Here is a 25145-nt window from a genome sequence, read left to right as displayed (position 1 = left end):
ACTGTAGAGTACTGGTATTATGGTAGCAAAATTATACAAGTTCACTAAACTAACTTAGTCCTACTCAAATATTAAGCATTTACATACTCCAAAGCTCTAAGGAGCCCAAATAAAATGCTTAATACATCTTGTCATTCTGTTAAACCTTGAGTAAGATGTGTTCAGCTTTATTCTTGTGATGCATTTTTTTGTGAGCAATCTGGATAAGACCACTACTTTTCTCCACACAAGTAATTGGGGCCTGGATACAATAGCTTGTTGTTCCAAACCTGTACTGTGAAATGCCTTCTCACATGGTAAAAAAAAATCAAACAAGTGCAACTTATTTGGAGAAGTAAGAGTCACTCTGTACAAAAGTAAGTAGGAGTAGTTTCCCCTCTTTATGTAATGTTTAGTGGTGGAGTATATATCATAGAATATTTTTGTGTTTTGGGACACTGAATACTGTATTTCTCACTTCTGAGAATTAACATAGATGGAATTTCTGTAAATAGGATTGTATTCTGAGGTGAGATTCTCTCAGCTCAAAACACTTATCTTTGAATCTGCCCTACTGTAAGCAACCTATCTCCAGGCTGCAAGTTATCTTTGTTTATTAAATGTTCTCACATCCTCTGCAGAGTAGAAAAATTTGGGAGGAGTCAAGCCTTTTGCTTCTGCATAGTACTTGTCTTCTCCTGGCCTGCTTTTGTGAGTCGGCCACTTCTAAAGGCTTCTGAAGTAGCATCAGATGAAGTGAGGCTCTTGAGCATTTTATTTTGCTGGTATCCTGTACCCTGCTAGTTAAGGGGAATCTTCTGAAGGTGGGAGACAGTGCTTGAAGGCAGTTGTGTTCTGGCTATGTATTCTGTGTTCATGCCCTGGTCACTGGTGTATTTAAGAAGTGAGATTTTTTTGCAACTTTCAGTCTGTGCTGTTTGTAGTTCTGATTTTCTTTTTATTTCACCTGAAGTCATTGGATCAACAACTTTTTTTTTACTGGAAGTTTTAGGAGGAGGGAGGACTTTTGCTATGTAGTCCAATACATGATATAGTTGCTGCCCAGTTCTTTCAAAATACTTAATCAGAGTTCATAAATGATGTAGATGCTGCTTAAGGTGTAGTTTCATAATACTCTAAGCAAAATTGAATGGGCAGCAGCTGCTGGTTCTGGATTTCTGGCATTTGCACTTCCATTTCTTAGACTGGTTTGGAGAGGTCAAGTGGCAGAAAATAATTGACTTTCTGGCTTTGTTTGATTCCTTGAGCCATCCATCCCATTGTGATGCCTAAGAGAGTATATTGGGGAAAATACAAGGCTTGCAGCAGTACAGTGCTACAGGCATGCAACTTACTGAATCTCTATAATTCTTCAAACAGTAGCAAAATATCCCTTCTTTTGAGCAATTTCTTTCTTATGGCACTTTCTGGTTGTTGGAAAGCACTCTTTAGTGTTTGGAAGAGGCAAACCATAATAAAATAGCTCCATTCTTCAATCAATGGGCCAGGGTTTGCAACATGTCTCTTTTATCACTCATTCAGCTCGAGTACTATATTAAGTTTAAAATGATCAGTGTTAGAATAAGACTTGTACTTTCCTCATGCCCCAGACAAAGCTGGCTGTTACACAGAATTGTTCCTGTGATAGTTCCTTCTACCAGTGTACTGTCATGATAACTTTTGTAAGATGCAATGGTTTCTGAGATTTAAACATCCAGTCTCTCATCCATGAAGGAATTTGAATGTTTGCATCCTGTTCAAAACAGTGGGTAGATGCCTAGATGCTTTTGTAGATATACAAATTTAGTCATCTGCTGCTTTTACATTTTAAGCCGAATTCATGGTTAAAAAATAATTTTTAGAGAAACATGATTCTTATTTCAAATGCTTTTGGAGCTTAAGTTTATTGCTTTTGTTTTAAACTCTTGTGCATTTTTACATCTAAGCAAGCAGAATAAAGAACTTGCAGATTCTACATGCTTTATTTGGTGGGTTTAAGTCTTGTCAAGAGCTCAAGGACTGTAGTCTATCTTTTGAGCAGATGAAAAAAAAAAAAAACAAATAGCACTATTATGCTAGCAGGCATGCAAAAGCTATTCCTTCTGTTAGTGAATTTGAGGACCTGTATGCCAGGTAATAGGCTAGCTGACTTTTTAAGTACTAGTCTGTGCTGGTGAAGGAAATGGGGGGAAAAAAAAGAATCTGATTTTTGTTGTCACGAGTCTTCAATAATGGTGTTCAGGGAGTGTGCTGAAGGTCTTTTGACATCCAGATGTAGCTTTAGTTGAAACACTTGAAAGTTGTTTTCATGGGAAAAATCATGTTCAAACCTGTTGTAAACCATCTGGAGTAGCTAATAACTTTCTTTGTTTCTTTCTAGGAAATACCAAAATAAAGCAGATGTTGTGTCCTGTACTGTTATCTCAAGGTTTTGCAAGTCATTCTGTTATGTGCTTCTTGGCAGCAGGAATGTAAACTAATTCTTTCAGCACTGAAATAGGATATTGACACGGTTGCAATTACAGGTAAGAACAAATTCTGCCACTTGGAAATGTATGGGAAACCAAGCTTTTACTTGGACTGTGTTTTAATTTGCAGTTCATAATTAACCCAAGCGTTTAACAAATTTCAAAGCAGATTGAATGAAAGGATGTGAAATTTTTTTCTTCTTCTTCAGGTACTTTTGATTTTTGCTTAATCTTATTTTTAACAGAGAGGAAATAAAACTTGTATAACTTCTCTCTGCTACAGTACAAAGTACTGTTAATAAATGGAAAAAAGCCTCATGATTTTTAACAGCTAAGTGTGTGCTGACCTAGATTTTGAGGAAGGTATTTTCTCACTCAAAACACTGAATGGTGTCACAGTAGAAATCATGAAGCGTTTTGCTACTGTGAAGTCAGCTTACGGTCTATATGTGGAGCTTTTCCCCTCAAGGTCTGTATTTCCTTAAGTGCACTAGTAGCAGCAGTACTGCTTAAGTTATCCTTTTTCTAATCAGTTACAGAAAATCTCTAAATCTTTGTTACAAGTCCACTCTAGCTTCAACTGTTGAATGACCTTTTCAAGAGTAGAGTCTTCTTCCAGGTCAGTGAAAGGATTTTGGCTGCTGGTTTTCTAGCATAACTTTATCTGATGATGATGGCAATAACTATCATCCAATGCTCAATCATTCTCTTCTCAACTTGTGTGTAGGGAACTAGAAATCCATATTCTTCTATTATCTTTTTAAAAAAAAAAACACCTTAATTCAATGCTACAGAAACTATATTAATTTAGAAAAACCACACAAGGCACACTACCACAAATATGTGTCGTAGAGATGGCTTATTTTGATTTGTGTGTTTCCAAATCATTTATTTCTGCTTTTGAATAGGGAATATGTGTTTTGAAGACTCTCTGTGAAATAGCTTTATTGCGTACACTGAATCTGCAGAATTATCATCAAGTTAAGGCCGTTCAGTCTTAATTTCACGTTTGCGTATCTTTGATAAGGAAGAGTTGCTTGATTTAAGCTGCACTTGTCAATAGTGGCAGGACAAGAGTCTGAACTCCTGATGTCAGACAGTCTAGTGTGTCATACTTTGAAGTTGGATGATGCATAGGTCAGTGACAGATTTGTGCGGAGGAGGTGACATTGATTGTTCTACTGCTGCAATGAAACAAGGGTTCAAATGTGTTTTGGTGGGATTTTTTTGCTAATTTTTGTCTTGATTGAATGTTTGTACTTAATTAACAGACTGAAAAAAGACACATCTCATATTGTGCAAGTCATATACCTAGTTTATATTGGAATGGACCTCGAGCACTCATCTAGCCCAGCCCTTTTGTCTGACTTCCTCAGAGTTCTGGATGAATCAACAAGTCACCTCTCAATTATGTAAATAATTGGCATAGTATTTTACTGAGGTTCTGCAGGCCTGCTTCAGAATACTTACTCTGGCCTTTCAGACCTGTTTAGGAACAACTTAGTAATGGTATGAATTGGTGATTCATTGCTACCCTGTTCTCAGAAAAATGCACCTGAAGCTTTTGGTAAACAAACATTGAAAAAGATAAGTTGTCTTAAACACCTAAATTTAATCTTAAATGCCTAAAGTGAGAACTCGGTTTTAGTGATGTACTGCTTTATGGTAATGAAGTAAATGAATAAAAGAAATTATTAAATTGTAGTAACAGTGACGTATTGGCTAAATGTTAGTTCTTTCTCTTCAAAGTCTTGGGTGCTATTCCTCTAGTAATCTTGACTGGTTGTGGTTAGATTGACTGAAAAGAAGCAAACTAATGTTAGTTGAAATACTTGATGTCTTAATGAGGTTAGAGAACCAACAAAATTATTCTGTTCTATTTTATATTACCAAACTTTATTAGGTCAGGATCACTCATATTTGCTAAAGGAAGTATGAGTGAATGTAGGCAAGCAACAGGAATTACAGTTAATATCATGGAATATAAATCTTGTCATAGTATGGTCAGTGGGGATGAACAAGAGTATGGTCTAGTCTTCTGAGTTGTATAATAAAGGCATACTGAGTTGCAAAGTTTGAGTTAAGGACAAAATGTATCTTCAGGAATAATAACCCTGGACAGGTGATATCTGATTCAACCAAGTAGGTCTATTTCTCTTGAATGCTAGTCCACCAAACTACTGCTTCAAGAAAATGTTGCAAGTGTATGAATACTAACTTATGCAGACATATCTTGGCTCTGGAAAACTTCAGCCTTCGTTCTGTTCCATCAAGATGCTGGAAGCAATAGTTTGTTTAGTTTGCACTGCCTGGGCCCAATGTTGTTGTACTTGATGAACCAGCCTGGATATTTAGATATCTTATGTATCACTTCTTGTAGAGTCACTCTGTAATTCAGATAAACTGCTTGCAGATAACAAAAGGAATTGAGTTTCCTAGACTTCATGGTATTTGCATCAACCTGGACACTGATGGCTTTGTACTATATGCTCTGATTGCAAAGCTAGGCTCAAGGTCTACTTCAAAGCTTTTTGGGAAGTTCATCTTGAATGAGATAAGATCTCTAGCTTTGTACCTACCAAACTGCATTCCAGAAAATTCCACACAGTAGAAGTATGCAACTTGTCCATGAGAGGTGGTTGCCATATAAGCTGAGATCTGTGGTTTCCGAGCTTCATCCATGTTTTAATAAGGTACAAGAAAGGAGAATATGAAATTGACTCCTGAAAAGATCACAAGCATATGTATTTTTGTGGCATTAACAACATAGCTAAGAACTTATAGTTCTTAAGCTAGGTTCTGACACTCCTTTCTCGTTCTTTTCCCCATTGTCTTCCCTGTTGAAGGTTACTGCTCCATTGGTTATGCTGCTCAAGCTGCTGGTTTCTTAACTGACTATAGTCAAATCACGAAGTTTCAAAACACTAAAGCTAACTTTGCAGCTTTCCAATGAAAGAGTTCAAAGAGTAAGGTCAAAAACATCTCATCCAGCAGTTCTGAAAGAAAATAAATAGCTGGTACAATGTTGAAGGTGAGTGACTGAGGCAGAGCAGCAGAGATAATGTTTTCAGGTGCTGCTACTGACATCAAAAATAGCTGTGGATCTTCAGTATTAAATTGCGCCTGCCATAGCTTTGTACCTCAAGACTAGTTTAAAGTAGCTAAAAGCATATTCTCAAGTCTTCCTTACCTCCTTTTTAACTTTGAAGTTTTAAAATAGTGTGGTGGGGGGATGTGGTGTTTTGTCTGTTATGTCTTTTATCCCAACTGTTTTACCAGTAGAAATGTAGAGATACGTTTTGAAGTTACACTTGTTGCTGCTAGGCATGTATTCTATCTGGTAATGTGCATAACTTGCAAAATTTTTTAAATTCCTATTTTAAAAGCCTATTTTACTTCTTTAATGTTATCCTGTTGGGAATAAAATTATAGTAGGCTCTATATTGAGGAGTTACAGCAATACTTAGTTTCTTTGTGTTCATATCTTTGGTCAGTTGAGATCCTTTCAAATGGTGACTCTCATGGCCACAAATTATTTAAAAACAAAAAAAACCCACCTCTTTTCAGATGAAACAAACTCTATAGTAAAGGGACATGAATGTTAATGTCTTTTATGTAGTTCACTTTTCAGTTTTAAGTAAAATGTTCCAATCTCATTTTTAGATTACACTAATTACTGTATACTTCTGCCAGTACTTGTGACCATGTAGTTAGAGTAGTTGTTACAGCCAAGCTTTGAGTAGAACTCTTGCTTGAAAATTCAGTAGCCCTTTGCCTAATATAAACTTATATAGTGCCTGCATTTTTAAGGTCTGTTAGATAAAAGTGATCTCAAATATTCTGGGATCAAAACCAAAGACCTTTAAAACCAGGTTTACTCATCAAATGAACTTGTCTTTAGTGTGCATATATTATATATAGATAGTATAATGAAAGCATGATAATAATACAATCATAATATAATTTAAGTAAACACAAAGTTAGTAAAAGATTACTTAAAGTATTCTTCCTTTTTTTTTTTCTTGTGTAAATGGAAGGGCACAAGGAATCTTTATGTATGTCAAAACTGTCCATGCTTTGCGTAGACATGTGCATGATTGTGTATGCACATATGTGCACACTACAGAGAGTGCAAGATGAAGACAGACACAGGAGCTTTCTATGAAGGCCTCCTGTTTTAAGTAAAAAAAAAAAAAAAAAAAAAAGACTTATTTCTTGTCACAGATACTTTGATTATTCGTTTGTGATTTCACTGTGAGGGTGAGGGAGCCCTGGCACAGGCTGCCCCGGGAAGTTGTGGAGTCTCCTTCCGTGGAGGTCTTCAGGACTCACCTGGACATGTTCTTATGTAATCTGATCTAGGTTGACCTGTTTTGGCAGAGGGATTGGACTAGATGATATCTAAAGATCCCTTCCAACCCCTACTGTTCTATGATTCTGTTATTTACATCTTTAATATCCCATGCAACGTTTTCTCTGTTAAATTGTCTTTTTTTATAGCAGGAGCACGTATGTTTTGTAACAGGAAACTCTGCTGCTGTTTCTTTTCCACAGCACTGATTTATTAAAAATGACAGGCCTGTTGAGTGGATCTTTCTGAGGAAGGGACATTTCACAGTATTGTTTTATGACCTAAGCCCAAACAATTGATGTTGGACCATTCTCATTATATGAAAAAAAAATGTTATTGCCTTTAGGACTGTTGGCCATCAAAGTATTAGTCTAGTTCTGATATCCTCTTTGAAACAGACATGCGATCTGAAAATTATTTTATAGTATCAACAAAACTGTGGTTACAGCTTTTGGACCCTTATAATCTAATTACATTTTGACTGCCTTCATGACAACCAGCAAGTAAATATTTCTGCAGTTAAATCTATATGGAGAGTATGCTTTTCACTTAAAGTAGCTGCTTATTTCACCTTTATGGTGTAGTGGAAAATCATGGGTTTCTGTAACTGAGGAAGAACCATTTGTCATTTTAAAGTAGGTCTTGGGAGAAAATCAGTGGGTGTGGTTGTTTTTCTTCTAAACAGAAATTCAGACTTCAACACAGCTTTCATTTTTTTTTTTTAAATACCCTTTACTTTATGGCTGATCTAATAGCAAAGACATAATTCACTATGAAGCTGTGGGGAAAACAATACTGATCAAGAATTTTTCTTTTGTGTCAGAGAATATGGCTTTTGTCTTCATATTTGTGTACCTCAAAAAAATGGATGTCTTTGGTTTCTTGAGTGAGAATTCTTGCTTATGCTCCCTGTATATATGAGACAAGGGTCTTCTGAAGGATTTGTATCAGGTAGTAAACATCTGAGAAGAATATCTGTTAGGGTTTTGGAGAAGTTGAGTTAGGTGTGGTTGCCTTGGGAAAGGGATGTGAACTTTTGTTAGAGACACACTGCACTGAACTCTCTTGGAAATGGCTTAGATATTGGTGTAAGTCTAGACATGAAGAATATGCTGCAGAGCTGTAACTAGAGCCACTGCTTCGGCAGCATATTACTCAGATTCAGTTTCTTTCATTGCTAGAGAGGGAGGAAAACGTAAGTATTTTCTTCTTTTAAAGACTTTCCAAAAGCCTTTGAGTCATGATGACTATTGGCACTTAACAGGTAAATGAATTTTAAAAAATAATTATTCGTGTTTGACTTGTCCCAGAGTTGGGAAGACTACTGGAAGAAGAGAATCCTAAGTTTCTGTTCTTGCTCTGAAGAATGATCTGTGGATGAGAAGTAAGGTCATCTGAATTCCAATAAAGCTTTTGTATTTACAGTAGAAATGGTTTGCCAGATTTTGGAAGTTTTGGCTAATCTTAAGTGGGGTAAACATTTTAACTAGAGGAATTTTTTTTTTATCAAACTCATGCATTATGCAATTAAATTCCATTTAAAAATGGAGTCTTTGGAAACTAAATGTCAAAGACTGGAGGAGTACTGAATTTTTCATCTTATATATATTTATTGAAACTATGACTCGATTACTAGCTGAAGGTGAGCATTTCATCCATTCCTCTGCTGGCTGTAGTTTCTTTTAAGATTAAATCTTGCTCTATGAAGATGTTAGGGGCTTAAAGCTGTAAGTACCTCAAAAAATGTTGAGAGATTTTGACTGTTGGGAGGAAGCATAATGAAATCTTCACGAACAGCTTGGACAGGGAAGAGTATTCACTCTTAGCACATTTGATAGCATAATGGGAGTGGTCAATAAGCCAAAGGGTAAGCCCTAACAGTAGATAGAAAGGTCATGACAGGTTTAACAAATGGCCTGATGGGAACATCAATAAGTTTAATCAAGTTATCTACCTGAAATATAGAGTAACCTTGTCTTGCAGTACAGGCTGGGAATGAGCCAGCCTATCTAGGAATCCAGAAACGAGGAACCTATCTAGGAATGAGCTTTGCAGAAAAGGAGCCATGGGATCCTGGTGGATAGCCACGACAAGGGAGTTGAACATAAGGGAGCAGTGTTTCTGTATCAATGAAAGTTTGGGTCATATTAGGAAAGATTTATCCAACATGTTGAAAGAAGTGATTTTTTTTTTTTTCTGTTTGGAACTGATGAGACTGTATCTGGAATATAGTGTGGAGTGTTGGCTCCCCAGTAAAAGAAAAGTAGACATAGTGGAGCAAGTTGAGTAGAGGAACACTTTGGTACTTAGGGGCTGGAAGATGTTATGCCTGAGGATAGGCAAGAGCTGAGTTGTTTTCAGCCTGGAAGAGAAAAGGCCAGGGGGTGTATCCAGTTGCTGTCTTCCAACTATGTAATAGGAGACTATGGAGAAGGTAGAGTTCTGCTCTTCTCAAAGATGTGTAATGAAAGACAAAGAAGCAAAGGAGACAATTTGCACTGATGGGAGTTCTCTTTTCATTCATTATGAATATAGTCAGACCTGAACTGGTTGTTCAGAGGTTATGCAGTCTCCATCCTTGGGGATGTCAAAACTTGATAAGGATTTGAACAGCTTCAGCCGTCTTTGGTGTTGGATATCATATTGATTGAACTTTGAATAGGGGTTTGGACTACATAAGTTCAAAAGGTACTTTTCAACAGTAATTGAGCTATGATTCTGTAATCTGTGAATTCTGACATTATCTAGGTACTTGTGTCAAGATTAACTTTTTTGTAGCCTTGTATGCTTCAAGAATGAGATGGAAATGCCAGGTTAGGCTTTTGCGCTCTCTAGAATTTTTTGCAGGCCAGTTTGGCTGAGACCCATTTTTAGGTGCTCAACTATTTTACTATTCTAGCCTGAGATGTTAAAAGAGGGGCAAAACCAGATCTAAGTACCAGAGTACTGTTTTTCCAGTGGAATTGTTTTCATTTGTAACCATTAACTTTGGAGAAAACAAGAAGTGCTTTGTTTGTTGTCTTGTATTTTGTTTGTTTTTTTTAAAGAAGTTGCTTTGCTAAACCAAGTTTGGTATGATACCACAAAATAAAAATATTTGTGATTTACTTAACTAATTTTTACTACATAAATACACAGCTGATTTTACTGCTAGAGATAGTTGTGTGTATTGGTGCTGTAGATGTGAAGTTCAATGTACGTTTCTGTATAACACATGATAGGAATATACTGTACTTGTCTACTGTGTCATTTGTTTGTTGTTTTCTATAACTTCCTGGTAACTTTTCAGTTTTTACAATAGCCATTTTTAACATTTTAATTTTTAACAGAACAGATATTCATTCCGTTTAAGTTGTCTTTGTGCCTTACTATAACTGATAATTTTCATTGAAAACTTTGAGTTTCAATGAGTCATTGAAATCACTATTTCCTCCTTTTGTGCTCACTGAAATTGATTGACTTTTTTGGCTGATCTTCAAGTTACTGCCTGACATAGTCTACATAATATACACAGTACTAGAAAGATTTTGCTGTGTGTTTCATGTCTTTTATAAGACCAACCATAAGCTGATTTCTAGGCTTATTTTCTTACCGATTGCAAGTCAATATCTGTGTTCTTTATTAAGGCTATGTAATATTAAATGGAATATTTAGAATATGAAGAACATAATTTTGACTAGTGTGATGTTTCTTTTCAATTTCTTACTCCTGTGCTATAAAAAGTGAAACTACTTAGGAAATAGGTAAAGCTAAGAAGTGAAACATGCCTGTGGTAGCTTTTTTAACCAGTATTAGGTATATAAACACAGACTTTTGCAATGAGAGAGATTTTTATCTTTTTCCTTCAGTCATGTTTCTTCTACACTTACGATTTCATGATACTTAATTCTAAAACTTCTTGTACAAGGTCTGAAATATTGGGGGACTTCTGTCAAAATGGCAGCATTTTAGTTCTGTATTACAATTTTACAGGTAACTATGTTTTTGTGTGCTTTTAAAGTAGCCTTATAGTGTGTGTAATATGTGAATAAGTGGCCATTGACTATTAAAATCCGTTCATCAATCTACTGATGTTAGTTGAACTATTAAACTGTGTGCAACTTGTTCAGCTCTTAACTCTCAAACATGAGTTGTTGAGAACACTTGTTTGTCGTCATGTGTAGAACTGCTTTGTTTTGCTTTTCTGACACTGTTTGTCAAGGATTCTTTTTTGGTTGTTTTTTCAAAGCAAAATCAGATCTTTCAAGTGAAAGGGTTGTGAAAAGCATTTTGACTGGGTACCTCCTAAGTGAGGAATACCTCTCTTCTATTGTTGTGTGTTGCCTCTACTGATTTGCAGTATTACAATTATTGTTTTTAGATAAAGAAGGAAAAATAACAATACAAATGTTTAGGAGCAGAATATTATTTAGTATTAAATTACACAGAGTGTGTATAATGCATAACATTAGGTGTGTAGACATTTTATGATCATCTTTGCTATCCCAGGTAATATGATTAGAGGCTAGAGGGTGATCAATAGAGAGATAAAGAATAAAGATGCTGTTTGTGGTTTCCTGTGCATGGAATTCCTTAGGTATTGTCTAAAATTGAACTGATTGAGAAAATGAGGGAGAAGTTTCGGATGGATAGTATGTGTCTGAAAGGCCTTTAATAACTTTTCAGTTTGTTAAATACAGAAAGTAGTTTGCGAATATTGCATGTGAGTTTGAAGTCATCATGAATCTAGGGATTGTTTTTTTGGTATTGTATGTGCCATTATCTGCAAAACTGATACTTCTGGTTTTGATTTCTAAAATCAATTTTGAGGATTATTTTTATGTTTATATACAGTAAAATCACATTGCCAGAAACAGTTGAGCATATCCTCTTAATAATTTGGGTTTATTACAGACACTGCAGCTGAGGATATGTACCTGGTATCCTGGCTTATATCAGAAATAATGTGGCCAGCAGGACCAGGGAAATGATTGTCACTTTGTACTCAGCACTGATGAGGCTGCACCTCACATACTGTGTTCAGTTCTGGGCCCTTCACTACAAGAAGGACATTGAGGTGCTGAAGTGTGTCCAGAGACAGGCAACAAAACTGGTGTGAAGGGTCTGGAGAACAAGTCTTAAAAGGAGGGAGCTGGGGATGTTTAGCCTCAAGGAGGCTGAGTTGAGCCATGATCACTCTACAGCTACCTGAAAAGAAGTTGCAGTGAGGTGAGCGTTGGTCTCTTCTCCCAAGTAACAAGTTATAGGATGAGAGAAAATGGCATCAAGTTGTTCCAGAGGAGGTTTAGATTGCATATTAGGAAAAATTTTTCACGAAGAGGGTCATCAAGCATTGGAACAAGCTACCCAGGGAAGCACATTAGTCACCATCTCTCTAGGCATTATAAGATGTGTGGACATGGTTTAGGGGTGGACATGGCAGTACTAGGATAACAATTAGACTCTTATCATAAAGGTCTTTACCAACCTAAATGTTTCTATCTTTTAAATGGAATGCCCAGATTGGAGAGCAAAAAAGGCTCAGAACACTTAGTTGTCATAGAATTTATTTTGTTTTCGCTGACTTGCATTTTGTAACATCATGTTTGATAGCAGAACAGATAGTACATAGAAACAACTTCTATGCAAGCGTGAAGCTGTCTAATAAATGAGAAATTATTAAAAAAATAGGTAGTATCTCATAGCTGGATTAGAAGGGGTGATTGCACAGTGTTAGCATTTACACTATCCATGCAAAACCTTGATTTCTATGTAAGAAATCATCTACCGTACCTCTCTAGACCTAAGAGTTTCATTAGTATTTTAGTCCATGTCAGAACAGATAACTTGAAGACTTGTTGTTTAGAGCATAGGATAGTACTCAAACATAAGAGCTATTTCAGTTCTGTAATTTCTCAGTTGATTTGAGTTAGCCAGCTACTTTCAAAAGTACATCAAGTTAAATAACTTTCAATGTCTTAGAGAACCATAATGCTCCTCTTATGCAATGTTAGTGCTACTTGAATCAAAGACCATTAAACCTGAATTAAGACAGACAGTAAAACTAGACTAAAAAGTAAACAAATATGAAGTTGCTGCAGTATTTGGACAAGTTGATTGAAATTTGTGTGAAAGTAAGAGTGAGAGTGAGAGACAGTTCACAAGAGGCATAACTGGTGAGCAATCTCTTGGGGTCAGTGTAATAGTGTGAATCCTCAGCGCTTCATGGAGGTCACTGTAGAAGAGAGGTGTGAAACTTGGATTACCTGGAGGAAAGGCCTAAAGTTTTAGCCTAAAAAGGGAGGAAGGATGAGAGTCTAACTGTAATCTTGTTCTCATTGTACTATTTCTTTCCATCTCTCCTGTCAAGAGTAAGCAGTGTATGCTGAAAATGTGTTTAGATGAGGGGAATGGCACAAGTAAGGATTTCTTAACTTCTTTTTCTGACCTAATAACTAATTCTTAAACTAGAACTATAGATTATCATGGCTGTGCAGGCTTGGTCGGTATTAGCGTGTCAGAACTAGTGACAGACTGACAGCTTGGGGTCAGTTATGGCAGAATTCTCTCAAATTCTTTTTGTATGAAACTTGCTATAATTTTTGCATTAAGTCACTAAAGGTTTAATGAGGCAGACATTTTTAATAGGATCAGACCTGAATTTCTGAAGTTCTCTGACCACTACTGTGTGATCTGTGGATTAAGGAATATATTCTCTGCTGACTTTGTAAAGCGCAGAGTAGTTTTTCAGGTCTGTGTAGGACAATTGAGTCTACTACAAAAGAGGAAGTCAGAAGTTTTCTAAAGCTTTGATGCAGATTATTCACAGTAGATCTCCAAATATTGAAGAATTTCTAACTTAATATGGATTATTTTCTCTTATTTCTTGTAATTTACTACACTTGGACATAAAGATCAATATGTCTCTGAACTTAAAATCACATGTAAGCACACAAGCATCTTTAAGGGATGCTAAAAATAGAAATGTTGTTTGACAAAGACCAGGACAGTATAATTTATTAAGAGAATCCTGTGAGAATTTTTCTTGGTTTATAGTGGTATTTGCCTTGTTTGCTTAGGCAGATAGTCTATATTCCCCCATCGTCATGCTGTACAAGAACACAGAAGTAGCACAGCACATGCAAAACTAGTGAGACGAGTCGGTTACTATTTATGAAGTAGTAGTTTTTCTTCATGCCACAGTAAAATTGGAAGGACTATAGGAGTTATGGGGTTAATTTTCCAGTATAAATTAGTTGTTACCCAGAATGACGATATTGGCAGGGCTGCAAAGGTATGTGAACTACTTTGCCTTCACATGGAGAACCTTTAATTTTGATGAAGTAGCTCTTTGAAAAGACTCAACACCACACCAAAAAAAACCCCAACTGGCCCAAAAACGCACGCTAAAAAAAATGCGAACAGGGATCTGTAAGTTAACACTTCATTCTCATAGTTCATGAATTGCATTCTTTCCTCATTCTAGTTATTGACTTTTGCACATGCTTTATCATTTGCTTTATAAAGAAGAAATACAGGAAAACAAAGCTTATATGGAGTTCTGGTTTTATCAATAAGACTTCTCTTCTCTGTTTTCCAGATTCAATATTGCATAAACATGGGTGCATTTTTGGATAAACCAAAAACTGAAAAACATAATGCTCATGGTGCAGGGAATGGCTTGCGTTATGGCCTCAGCAGTATGCAGGGATGGAGAGTGGAAATGGAAGATGCTCACACAGCTGTTGTAGGTATTCCCCATGGCTTAGAGGACTGGTCCTTTTTTGCTGTCTATGATGGTCATGCAGGATCTCGTGTTGCAAATTATTGCTCCACGCACTTATTAGAACACATCACTAACAACGAAGACTTTAGGGCGACAGAAAAACCTGGATCTACTCTTGAACCTTCAGTGGAAAATGTTAAGAGTGGAATCAGAACTGGCTTTTTGAAAATTGATGAATATATGCGCAATTTCTCGGACCTCAGAAATGGGATGGACAGAAGTGGCTCAACAGCAGTGGGAGTTATGATTTCACCTGAGCATGTATACTTTATCAATTGTGGTGATTCACGTGCTGTTCTCTATAGGAATGGACAAGTCTGTTTTTCAACACAGGATCACAAACCTTGCAACCCAAGGGAGAAGGAGCGAATCCAAAATGCAGGAGGCAGTGTTATGATTCAGCGTGTTAATGGTTCATTGGCAGTTTCTCGAGCTCTGGGGGACTATGACTACAAATGTGTTGATGGTAAAGGCCCTACAGAACAACTTGTTTCTCCAGAGCCTGAAGTCTGTGAAATCTTAAGGGCAGAAGAAGATGAGTTTATTATCTTGGCTTGTGATGGCATCTGGGATGTAATGAGCAATGAAGAGCTCTGTGAATTTGTTAAGTCTAGACTTGAAGTATCAGATGACCTGGAAAAAGTGTGCAATTGGGTAGTGGACACTTGTTTACATAAGGTATGTAACTGTTTTCTGCAAGTAGCTGCTCTAAAATGATGGGTGCACAGTGTTAACAGCAGTTCCTGGCCTGCTCTTCCCCTTCTCGCTTTCCCTTCCCTCAAACCTTGGTACCAATTTGACTCTATATATCCTTGTTGAAGAATATACAGATTGATCTTCTATGCAAAAATAAACTTCTGTCACCTGAAGCAGAGTCCTCAGCTCGTTTGTTGTAGCTTAGATGGAAGAACATTACTTCTGCATTTGAGCTTGCTTAAACACTTACTTACCAAATTTAGTTTGAAGCAACTAGATGTCAGTGTACATATGTTTCATAGGTACCATTTCGAGTATTCCCTGAAAAGTTAAACTCTTACCAGTGCAAGTAGTGTTGCTTTGTTAGCCTGTAGACCTAACGTGCAATTTTTAGGAAAATACTAAAATGCATATTTCTAACACTAAAGAGTATTTTTTTCAGGAAGAGGGTTGTATTCCAGCACCAACCATTCGTTATACGATCAGTGTAAATGCTGTGGCCTTTCTCACCAAGTACTTGACCAGCCTTGTTAGGGATTGATTGCTCTAGTGTTCTTACAGTAAAAATGAGCTCTGACATCTTGTTTATTTTGTGAAGTCACATCCTGGATCTCTGCAGCCTGTAACGGTGTTAGACTGTTGTCCTCTGTCTTCAGAATGGGAACCATACTACATAATATTAAGTGCTGTAAAAGATAGATGTCCCCATATGCTTGATACAAAAGGGAATGTAGAATAACTCCTGTGTAATGGAGGAATCTGTTCTCACATTCAGGTTTCTACTTAATTTCTTCAGAATGAGTTAGGGTAAATTATAGTTTCTATTTAAAAGGCTTACGTGTAACCAATATGCAGTAACTAGTGGCACTAATTTTACTTCTATTTAAAAAATAGTAGTTAAGATCTCAATTTCAAACCAGGAGATGAAATTACGGTTCTGGTGGCTCTCCTTATAAGAGACATAGATGCTGCGTTTATAAATTTGGATTTATAGTTTTGAAAATGAAATATGATCGGTGAAGTGGTATCAGAACTTCCTAGTGAAGAACTGACATTAAAATTAGTCTCCAAAAAAGCTCTTTAGTGATATTGCTAAGCACATGGTAGTCAGGAAGGTCAACTTGGCCATACTAGACAAATTAATCTTTTGTACTAAATTTCTTCAAGGTGCTGTTTATGACACAGGTGCATTCTGATAAATAGACTTGTAATGAATGTAGTACCTTAAAGGAGTGCTCTCAAGGTGAAATCAATTAGTAGCTGGAGCTAGCTATTGTAGTAGTCTAGGATAAGTATTCTGCATTTCTTTTTGAGTTGGCTTTTAACTTTGCTTAAGGTAATATTAAACAACTGTCTTACTGTTAAACCTGTTTCCTTGGTATTGTTTTAAAATGGTTGACATTAAAATATGTCATAGCCTTATTTACAACTTTAAGACTCGGGATATACAGTAAAAATCAGTAAAATTAATTTTAACAAGTAGTTTATTTGGGAAACTTAGATGTTAATCAAACTACAGTTTTATTGCAGGGTTTCTTTTTTCCTAGGTATGTTTATAGTACTGAAAATGTGTAAATGTGACTAGAACAGAAAAATGGAAAATAAGACTAAAGATCCTAACTCTTCTTTCTTTTGTCACATAGGGGAGTCGTGATAACATGAGTATTGTACTAGTTTGTTTTTCAAATGCTCCTAAGGTCTCAGATGAGGCAGTGAAAAAAGATGCTGAGTTGGATAAGTACTTGGAGTCACGGGTTGAAGGTAAGAAATCCATTTTGTTTTCTAGAAATGCTGTCATAGCCTTCTTAAGCATGAAAGTGGAAACAAAAAACTTGAAGGCCATCCTGCCACTGTATGTTGTCACATTCAGGCCAGATTACAACTCTGAATATTTGTGTCAGGAGAAATATTTTAAGCCATGTGATATTCCATGAGCCTTTTCTTAATGTGAGCTTTAGGTTTTTACTTTTAATGACCACTGGTGACCACTGACCTTACAAAGTGTCCTGTCAGCTAATTAAATTGTGATACTGCCTATGTCTTGCTTATGAAATATTGAAAGGGATACTTGAGGTACTTGTTTGCACTTTTTTTCAAGTTTTTGAAAAAAAGAAAAAGCTACACTAGATTTTTCATGAAGGGACAATTTATTCATCTAACTATCCAAGCTTTTTAACTGCTTCTGTGTAAGAAAACTGTGAGGTTTCTTTCACACTGACAACTTCTTTAAATGCACTTTTGCAAAAACTATAAATGAAGTTCAACAAGGACAAGTGCAGAGTCCTGCATCTGGGAAAGAACAACCCCATGCACCAGTACAAGCTGGGGTTGCTGGAGAGCAGCTCTGCAGAGACAGACCTGGGAGTCCTGATTGATAATAAAGTAACCATCAGCCAGCAATGTGCCCTCATGGCCAAGAAGGCCAGTGGCATCCTGGGATGCATCAAGAAGAGTGTGGCCAGCAGGTCAAGGGAGGTTCTTCTCCCCCTCTACTCTGCCCTGGTGAGGCCTCATCTGGAGTCCTGTGTCCAGTTCTGGTCCCCTCAGCTCAAGAGGGACAGGGAGGTGCTGGAGAGAGTCCAGCGCAGGGCCACCAAGATGATCAGGGGACTGGAACATCTTCCTTATGAGGAAAGGCTGTGGGAACTGTGGCTGTTTAGTCTAGATAGGAGGAGATGGTGGGGAGATCTTACTAACATTTAAAAATATCTAAAGGATGGGTGTCAGGAGGTTTTCATCCCTTTTTTTTCTATAGTAGCTAGCAACAGAACAAGGGGTAATGGGATGAAGCTGAAACACAAAAAGTTCCACTTAAACATAAGAAAAAACTATTTCACTGTTCAGGTGAGGGAGCCCTGGCACAGGCTGCCCAGAGGGGTTGTGGAGTCTTGAAGACCTTGGAGGTCTTCAAGACCCACCTGGGCATGTCCCTATGCAACCTGATCTAGGTGAACCTGCTTCTGCAGGGCAGTTGGTCTAGATGATCTCTAAAGGTCCCTTCCAACCCCTACCATTCTATGATCAAAATACCTATGACTGCAATAGCCTTAAATCATCCCTTTTGATTCTGAATGCTTACCTAGAGAGAGAGTGTGTGTGTGTGTGCCTGTGTGTGTGTAAAAAAAAAAAAAACAAAAAAACCCAAAAAAAACCCAAAAAACCCACACCAAACATATAATCATCTAGAACTTTCATGGTGGACTAAAATGAATTCCTAACCAGTTTCATTCAGCCACTGATTTTATAACTCATCAGAAAGGTTGAGTGCAACTTCTTCCCTCAAGCAAAAACAGTTAAGGAAACAGCTTGAATAGGAATGAAAGGCTTGCCCTTATATATTTATTCCTCTTCTGTAGTGCTCTTAATGTCACAAAAACTGACTTTTGAAACAGACTGTTAAACTGTTGCTTCTAAGTTAAAAATCTTTTATCACTGATTAAGACTGTTTGGAAGTCTGATGACAGCTGTATGTAGTGATCTCCTGGTCTCTTCTATCGTCTCACTTATTCTAGTGATTTGGATGTAGCTCAGTTAAAGGATTGATACCCAGAGTTTGTCTTTTTTTATTCTTTGTCTATTGGCATAGGCTTTTGTAGAAGCAACCCAGGTATGAAAGTGAGTTCTCGAAACAGTTTCTCTTGCTGGTACAAATGGTGCTAAGATAATTCTGTGAAGTAGCATCATTGGAGAGAAGCAGTCATTAGAGGTTTCGAAAGCCAGGTTGTTAGGATTCTTTAAACTTCTGTAATCTGATCAGAAAGCTACTGACAGACTGTCACCCACTTAGTGGTGCAACTTATTAACCCATTTATTTGAGCTAACAGTTATAGCAACAGTATTTAAGGAAGGAATATACTGAAGACAAGGCTGACTGGGAACTTTGTATCCTTTCTTGACTTCTTTCAGACGTGGACTAGAATATTCTGACCACTGGATGCAAGTTTAACTGTGCTTAATAAGGAAGTGGTGCCTTTGTGTGTGGACAGTGGGTCATTTAGCTTTCCTAGATGTTTTTATTCTAGGTACTGAGACCAATGGTTTAGCTTTATACTGTGGTATTTCAGACCTGATGGTACTTTTCTGTGTTCATACTGAATAAATATGATATTGATAGTCTACATGACTTTTTAGCAGCGTTCCATAAAAGCAATTTAAATGTGAGTGCCAAGATGTTTTGGATTTTGCAAGTGAGAACCAACATGAAACCACCATTATGAGAGTGTAACAAGGTCTCCATGACATAAAGCACAGTTCAGCCCACTGCCTGCCTGAGCTTAAGCATTCTATTTGAAAGAAGGTATGATTGACTAAATTTTCTTGACTCCAGAAACTTTCCACATGAGCTTGGTGTGTATAGTCCATAGAGGTAAAATACTTAAGTTCCTCTCTTATGGCTATTTAATGAGAATTACTGATACAGGACTCCAGCACTATCCCATAAGAGATAATTACTACTTCTGTATTTCTTTCTGGTTTTGGTTTATTTCAATAGCTGAGACACCCACGGATGTTTTAATATGCTGTAAAATATACTGAAAGGGCTGATTGGATATGCTTTTTTTAGACAGTAGTTCATACCCGAAGAAGTAGCATTAGGTATAAATGACAAGTAATCTTGCACTGTAGGTCTGAAGAGACAAGGAATCTTCTGAGAGGGTACAACAAGTAAGATTCTCACATGTCACTATTCATAACTTTTTTTAACAGTAATTCACTGTAAAATGCAATGGTGATGTGGAAATATACATGCTGCTATGGTAACCAGGTTGCTGTGGACAAGTGTTAGTTTTGCCACTTGAGTATCAAAAATTGTCAAACATACTAGACACAATACACTATAGATATTTTGTAATTCAATTCTTCCTTTGTATGAAACAACTATGAAAATCACTCATGGTCTTTCGACATGAGATAAACTTAGATTTTTTTTTTTTTGTGTTTCTGTAAATGTCACTATAATCTAGGTAGCTGATGTAAGAACCTTAAATTTGAAATACATATAAGGAGACCTTCAGGCAGTGAGACAAGTTATTTCTGAATGCACTGCTGTTGTGTATGATATCCTTCCATCATGTATAAATAGGATATGAATTGGAATGGCTTGCATATTTCTAGTTTCTCTTGATTAGTAAGAGCTAATGGTTGGTTCAAACGCTAACTCTAGACATGTTTCTCAGAACTTGGCTTACATCCCAGGCTTCCTAGATGACACTAGTTAAGATAAATACCTATTTATCCTCCTGTGTCTGAGTACATGAACTGTTAATAGGCTCTGGGAGAGAGCCAGGAGCAGTTACCTTCACTGACAGCAGTCAGGTGTGCACACAGTTGTTACTGGTGGTTACTGATTAGTGTTCCCAGCTCTTGATGACTTGGCTCTTGAATAGCAAATAGGTGAGGAAAAAAAGTGTGGAACTGCAGTTTGTTTTCAAAAGTGAATGGTAAGAAGATGAACAGAAAAGCTGACAAACCATTTGTGATCAGAGTGACTGGATTAACTGAGAAGGATGCAGGAGGCACTATTTGCTGCTAACAATGCAATATTGTTTCTTTAACCACCAAAGTAACTTCCTAAGATAAATTTATTTAGTTACATTGTCATATTTAACAAATACTGTGTGCATCAAAAAAACATGGAGTGTGTAGTCTGAAGTGATGGAGAGCCATTCCAAATATAACTAAAAATTAAGCTTAATGCTTCAGGTAAATGAAGTGCTTCAAAGATTGGACTTCTTTTGCATCAGCTCTTCTTGATTTATTTTTCTTTTCAGCATGAGTTCACTGTGTCATTCTGTGTTCTGCTAATTGAACAGAGTGCAAGGCCTTTACATGTCAAGTATTTAGCAAGGAATGAGAGTTAGCATATTTGAGGAAATTCTGTAAAGAAGTTGAGAAAATAAAGAAAACAGACTTTAGAAGAACTTGAAATGTTTACCTGTTTTCTAACAAAGTTTTACTTTCTTACTAAGTGTTATGAATTTTTTTTCAAGAGGTTGTCAAGACGACAAACTTGTGGACTGCAGTTTTTACTGTACAATCATGCCTTGAGTATTATTAGTTCAGAAATGATACAGAGAAGCTTTAACAAAGTGCTTAAAACAACTAAGAATTGTTTGGAAAGATATTGAATTATTTTAAAGTAGTAGTCCAATTAAAGGCTTAAGTAGAGAGCAGAAATACTTTTAACTTCTCAAAAGAGGTGGGAAGGAGAGGATGATCTCAAGTGTTGTAGTAGTAAGGAGAAGTTATGAAAGGTGGGAACATCTTTTTAATCAAGAAAGAACAACTGCCATCATCAGTTTTGCATTCAACTTTAGCCTAAGTGTTACTTGGAAAACAGTTCATAAAGGGACTGTGTCTGAAAGGCTTAAACTGCCTTTAATTCAGAAAACTTAAAGCCTGGAAGATAAAATGTGATCTTGATAAGAGTGATTTGATTATCTCTTCTAGTTATTTTCAGAATGCAGAAGTTATGTTTCGTTAGATGTGTTCTAAATTCAGCTTACATCTTGTGATTGTCTGGTTCTGGGAGGTATAGTCATTATAATGCACTGTAGTTCTGATGCATTTTCATGTTCTGAACATGGTAAACTAGATAGCTAAGTGCAAGAATTTACTTCAGTTACAGCAAGTGATTCTCTACAGTGAGAATCTGTAGTAGATGTACTAATGTTTAAAATACCAAGCTAGATGGTGATATTTTCAAAAGGCAGATAATGGACTTCACACAGTCATTTAACATGAAGAATTATATTTCTTTGTCAGTTAAGGAATTAACAGCTCATCATTTAATGTGCATGTGGTTGATAGCCAATAACGATTGTATTTTTGCCTGTAGTAAAAACATCCTGAAAAAAAAACCAAACAACTTGTCTTAGAACTACTAAGCTGCAAGATGGAGGTGTTGTCAAAAATACAAGCTATGACTTAGATATGTTTGTCTTTTGATAAGTGACTAATTTACATCAGGACAACATTGGCACTTAACGTCAAATCCTTTGGGGCTTTCTGAAGCAATTTTAGTTTGATCAGTGGTATTTGTTCTTAGTGAGTGTACATTGTTCAACATGGAATGATGAACATTCTGTTCTCTTGTGAACCTTAAATTTCAAGCTGAGTCAAAGCCATCAAGCCTTTTATCCAACAGCTTTTTCACTGCTAAGCTTGGGCGTTTTAAGCTCTGGCTTAGGAAAGAAAAGCATTGTTTGAGGCATACTTTTGTTTGGTTGGTTTTTAAAATAAAGAAGTATTTGTTAAAAAGCAATTTAATACTTAGACATGTAATATTTGTAGTCTGTCTTTGTGCAAGGATTTTTAGTGGAAGAACTGTATACCAAAGCTCTTTTGCTCATTCAGGTCTTGAGGCTGACAGTATATATAACTGCTTTCCAAAGCTACCAAATCAAGACTATTCTGAAATACTTAAGTTGGTTGTCAGTAGCTTGCAATTGAGTCGTGTATGATGGTGAGCACAGCTGTTCTCTATGCTCAGCTGTGTGCATGCTTTCTCTTCTCTATTGTTGTGTTTTGGTCAGCAGGTGAACACCACATGGCCGTTTTCTCACTTGCCTCTGCAGCAGGATAGTGGAGAGAACCAGAAAAAAAGTAGAACTTATGAGCTGAGATGAAGACAGTTTAATAGGTCAGAAAAGGAAGGGAAGATAGTAATGGTAAATGAATATGCACAAAGTGATTGCTTACCACCTGCTGACTGATGACCAACTAGTCTCCGAGCAGTGGGCTCTCACCCCCAACCAACTCCCCCCAGTTTTATTGTTCAACATGATGTCATATGGCATGGAATATTGCTTTGGCCTGTTTGGGTCAGCTGTCCTGGCTGTGTTCTCACCCAGCTTCTTGTATACCTGTAGTCTTCTCACTGTTAGGGAAGTATGAGAAGCTGAAAGGGCCTTGACTTTGTGTAAGCAATGCTCAGCAACAACTGAGTGAGTGCATTGCCGACATTATTCTCATCCTAAACTGAAAACATAGCATTATACCAGCTACTAGTAAGAAAGTTAACTGTCTCAGCTGAAACCAGGACATCTGTTTTTCTCTGGTATTTAGAGATCCCAAGTTTAGTCACAGGGAGAGAAAACTAGACACAGAAGTCAATTGAGTTCTCTGATATGTTTTAGTTTATTTGAAGGACAGGATGCAGTTAAAAAACCAAAACAAAGCCAAAACCACACATACAAAAAAAACCCCAAAACCCCTGAATGATAAACAGAGGCATGTGTTCTGTGTAGGCTTAAACAGTCTTAAGAGTAGATGATTGAATTATATTAGTAATGCAGATGTAAAAGTATCTGCAATTATGATTTGTACATTCAGGGGGAAAAAAAATTAATTGCAGGGCTATTCTGAACATCATAGAAATGAAGGTGAAAAACTTGTAAACGCCTAAAAATCTGTTTCTGAAAACGTTTTGGTTCTTTCTCTACTGGCCTTTGTCAAGCAAATCCCTAGTGTGTATCTGCTAACTGATGTGTAATGAAAAAAGGCTATGCTTGGTCATTTGCTCTGTTCTCTGATTTTCTGTTAGGAAGCTTCTTTTTATTTGAAGAGAAAGGACATGTTCTGGATGAGGTGATTCACCCTCATGTCACAAAAAGAAAAAGGAAATGATCAGTTTCACCAGAATTCCTAATTTATCTCTTCCTAGAAATGAAGATGCTCGTGGTTCAGCTCAATGCGCTCTGAGAAGTGACTACACAATATAAAGTAAAAGTTTCCAGTACCAAGAAATACTCTGCAATCCTTAGTTGTGATTGCTTTAATTCCCTTTCGAGAAGATATAAAAATCTTATTCTCATGTTAATATGTAGTAATTGCTTCTGTAGCCTTTCTTCTTTTTTTATTCTTGCTATTTGTCTGCTTTTAGGATTTACAGAGCCAGAGATGTGCTTTTGGTATAAAAAGCAGTATATGCATAAAACACATTTCCTGTCAAATGTGTCTCAGCAAAATTATATTACAGTGGTGCAATCTACTTCTAACTAATTAGAACTGCACAAAATGAGAACTTTGAGTTGTCCTATGTGAATGCATATGGAAGAAGTGATCAAGATCCTAAGATTAATTTATATGTATTCAGCTGTCATTTCCTTTACCAGCCATGATTCATTCTTAATGGATAGGCATACAGAAATGAGTAAAGTTTCATGGAAGAATCACTTCTAGTAGTAGTATACCTAACTTATTCATTGCAGAGATTGTATACTGCTGATGGGGATGGGAAACTTAGTGCCTTATTTTTTACAGGGCAGAAAACTATTCTTTGAGGAAGGGCTTTGCTACAGATCTTCCTGATAAAGAGTGAGGGGGTACTTTGCAAGCACTTTGTTGATCTTAATAGTCCTGAGAGAAGCCTGCATGTCACTTGCTTTCTAGATAGGTGATAGATACTAAGAGAGGTTTAAATACCAAGAAACTTGGGATGCAGTGTTTAAAGTTGGTAGGTGATGTGCTTTACTGCTAACTTCAGAAACTCAAGGTGTAGCTGCTTCTAGATTTAGTTGCAGGCTCCAAATCCAGAATATAATCAATTGATTATAAGGCATTTAAGTGATTTCTTTATCTTTGAATAGTAGCCAAGATACAGACTGGCTGACCTTTTTTAGAATTGCAGTTAAGATTCTTCCTCAGTCTTTAGTACTGTGTGTCAAAGATTTTCAGTCTAGAACAGTATCTACAGGAAATAGCACTCTTTCTTAGTTTTGTTGATTTTTCCAGGGGCAAAAAAATCTTTCACAAGAATGTGACACATGCATACAACTACTGTTTGTGGATAATGCCATGGCAGAAAAATGTTTGCCAAGTTACTTGAATGACTAGAGGGTTATGACTGGAAGCTGATGATGTTATGCCTATGTGAATGTATATG

The 25145-nt window shown here is 36.7% G+C and overlaps 1 protein-coding gene across 12 annotated transcripts in view; it reads left to right on the top strand.

Annotated features, from left to right (window-relative positions):
- The window catches only part of PPM1B (protein phosphatase, Mg2+/Mn2+ dependent 1B), a 59747-nt gene that overhangs the window by 20473 nt on the left and 14129 nt on the right, over positions 1-25145 (top strand). For 9 of the 12 annotated variants that reach the window (XM_061991331.1, XM_061991329.1, XM_061991324.1 and 6 more), the window contains 3 exons: positions 2360-2504; positions 14378-15241; positions 16903-17020. In XM_061991331.1, coding sequence (XP_061847315.1) covers positions 14396-15241; positions 16903-17020 — 964 coding nt within the window. In that variant the 5' untranslated portion in view covers positions 2360-2504; positions 14378-14395. Of the gene's footprint in view, positions 1-2359; positions 2505-8108; positions 8183-14377; positions 15242-16902; positions 17021-25145 lie in introns of all 12 variants that reach the window. The other 3 variants (XM_061991328.1, XM_061991327.1, XM_061991326.1) reach the window with 2 other exon arrangements.

This window comes from Colius striatus, chromosome 2 (genome assembly GCF_028858725.1).
Source record: "Colius striatus isolate bColStr4 chromosome 2, bColStr4.1.hap1, whole genome shotgun sequence".
NCBI classification, from domain to species: domain Eukaryota; kingdom Metazoa; phylum Chordata; class Aves; order Coliiformes; family Coliidae; genus Colius; species Colius striatus.
This window is presented reverse-complemented; position numbering and strand designations above follow the sequence as displayed.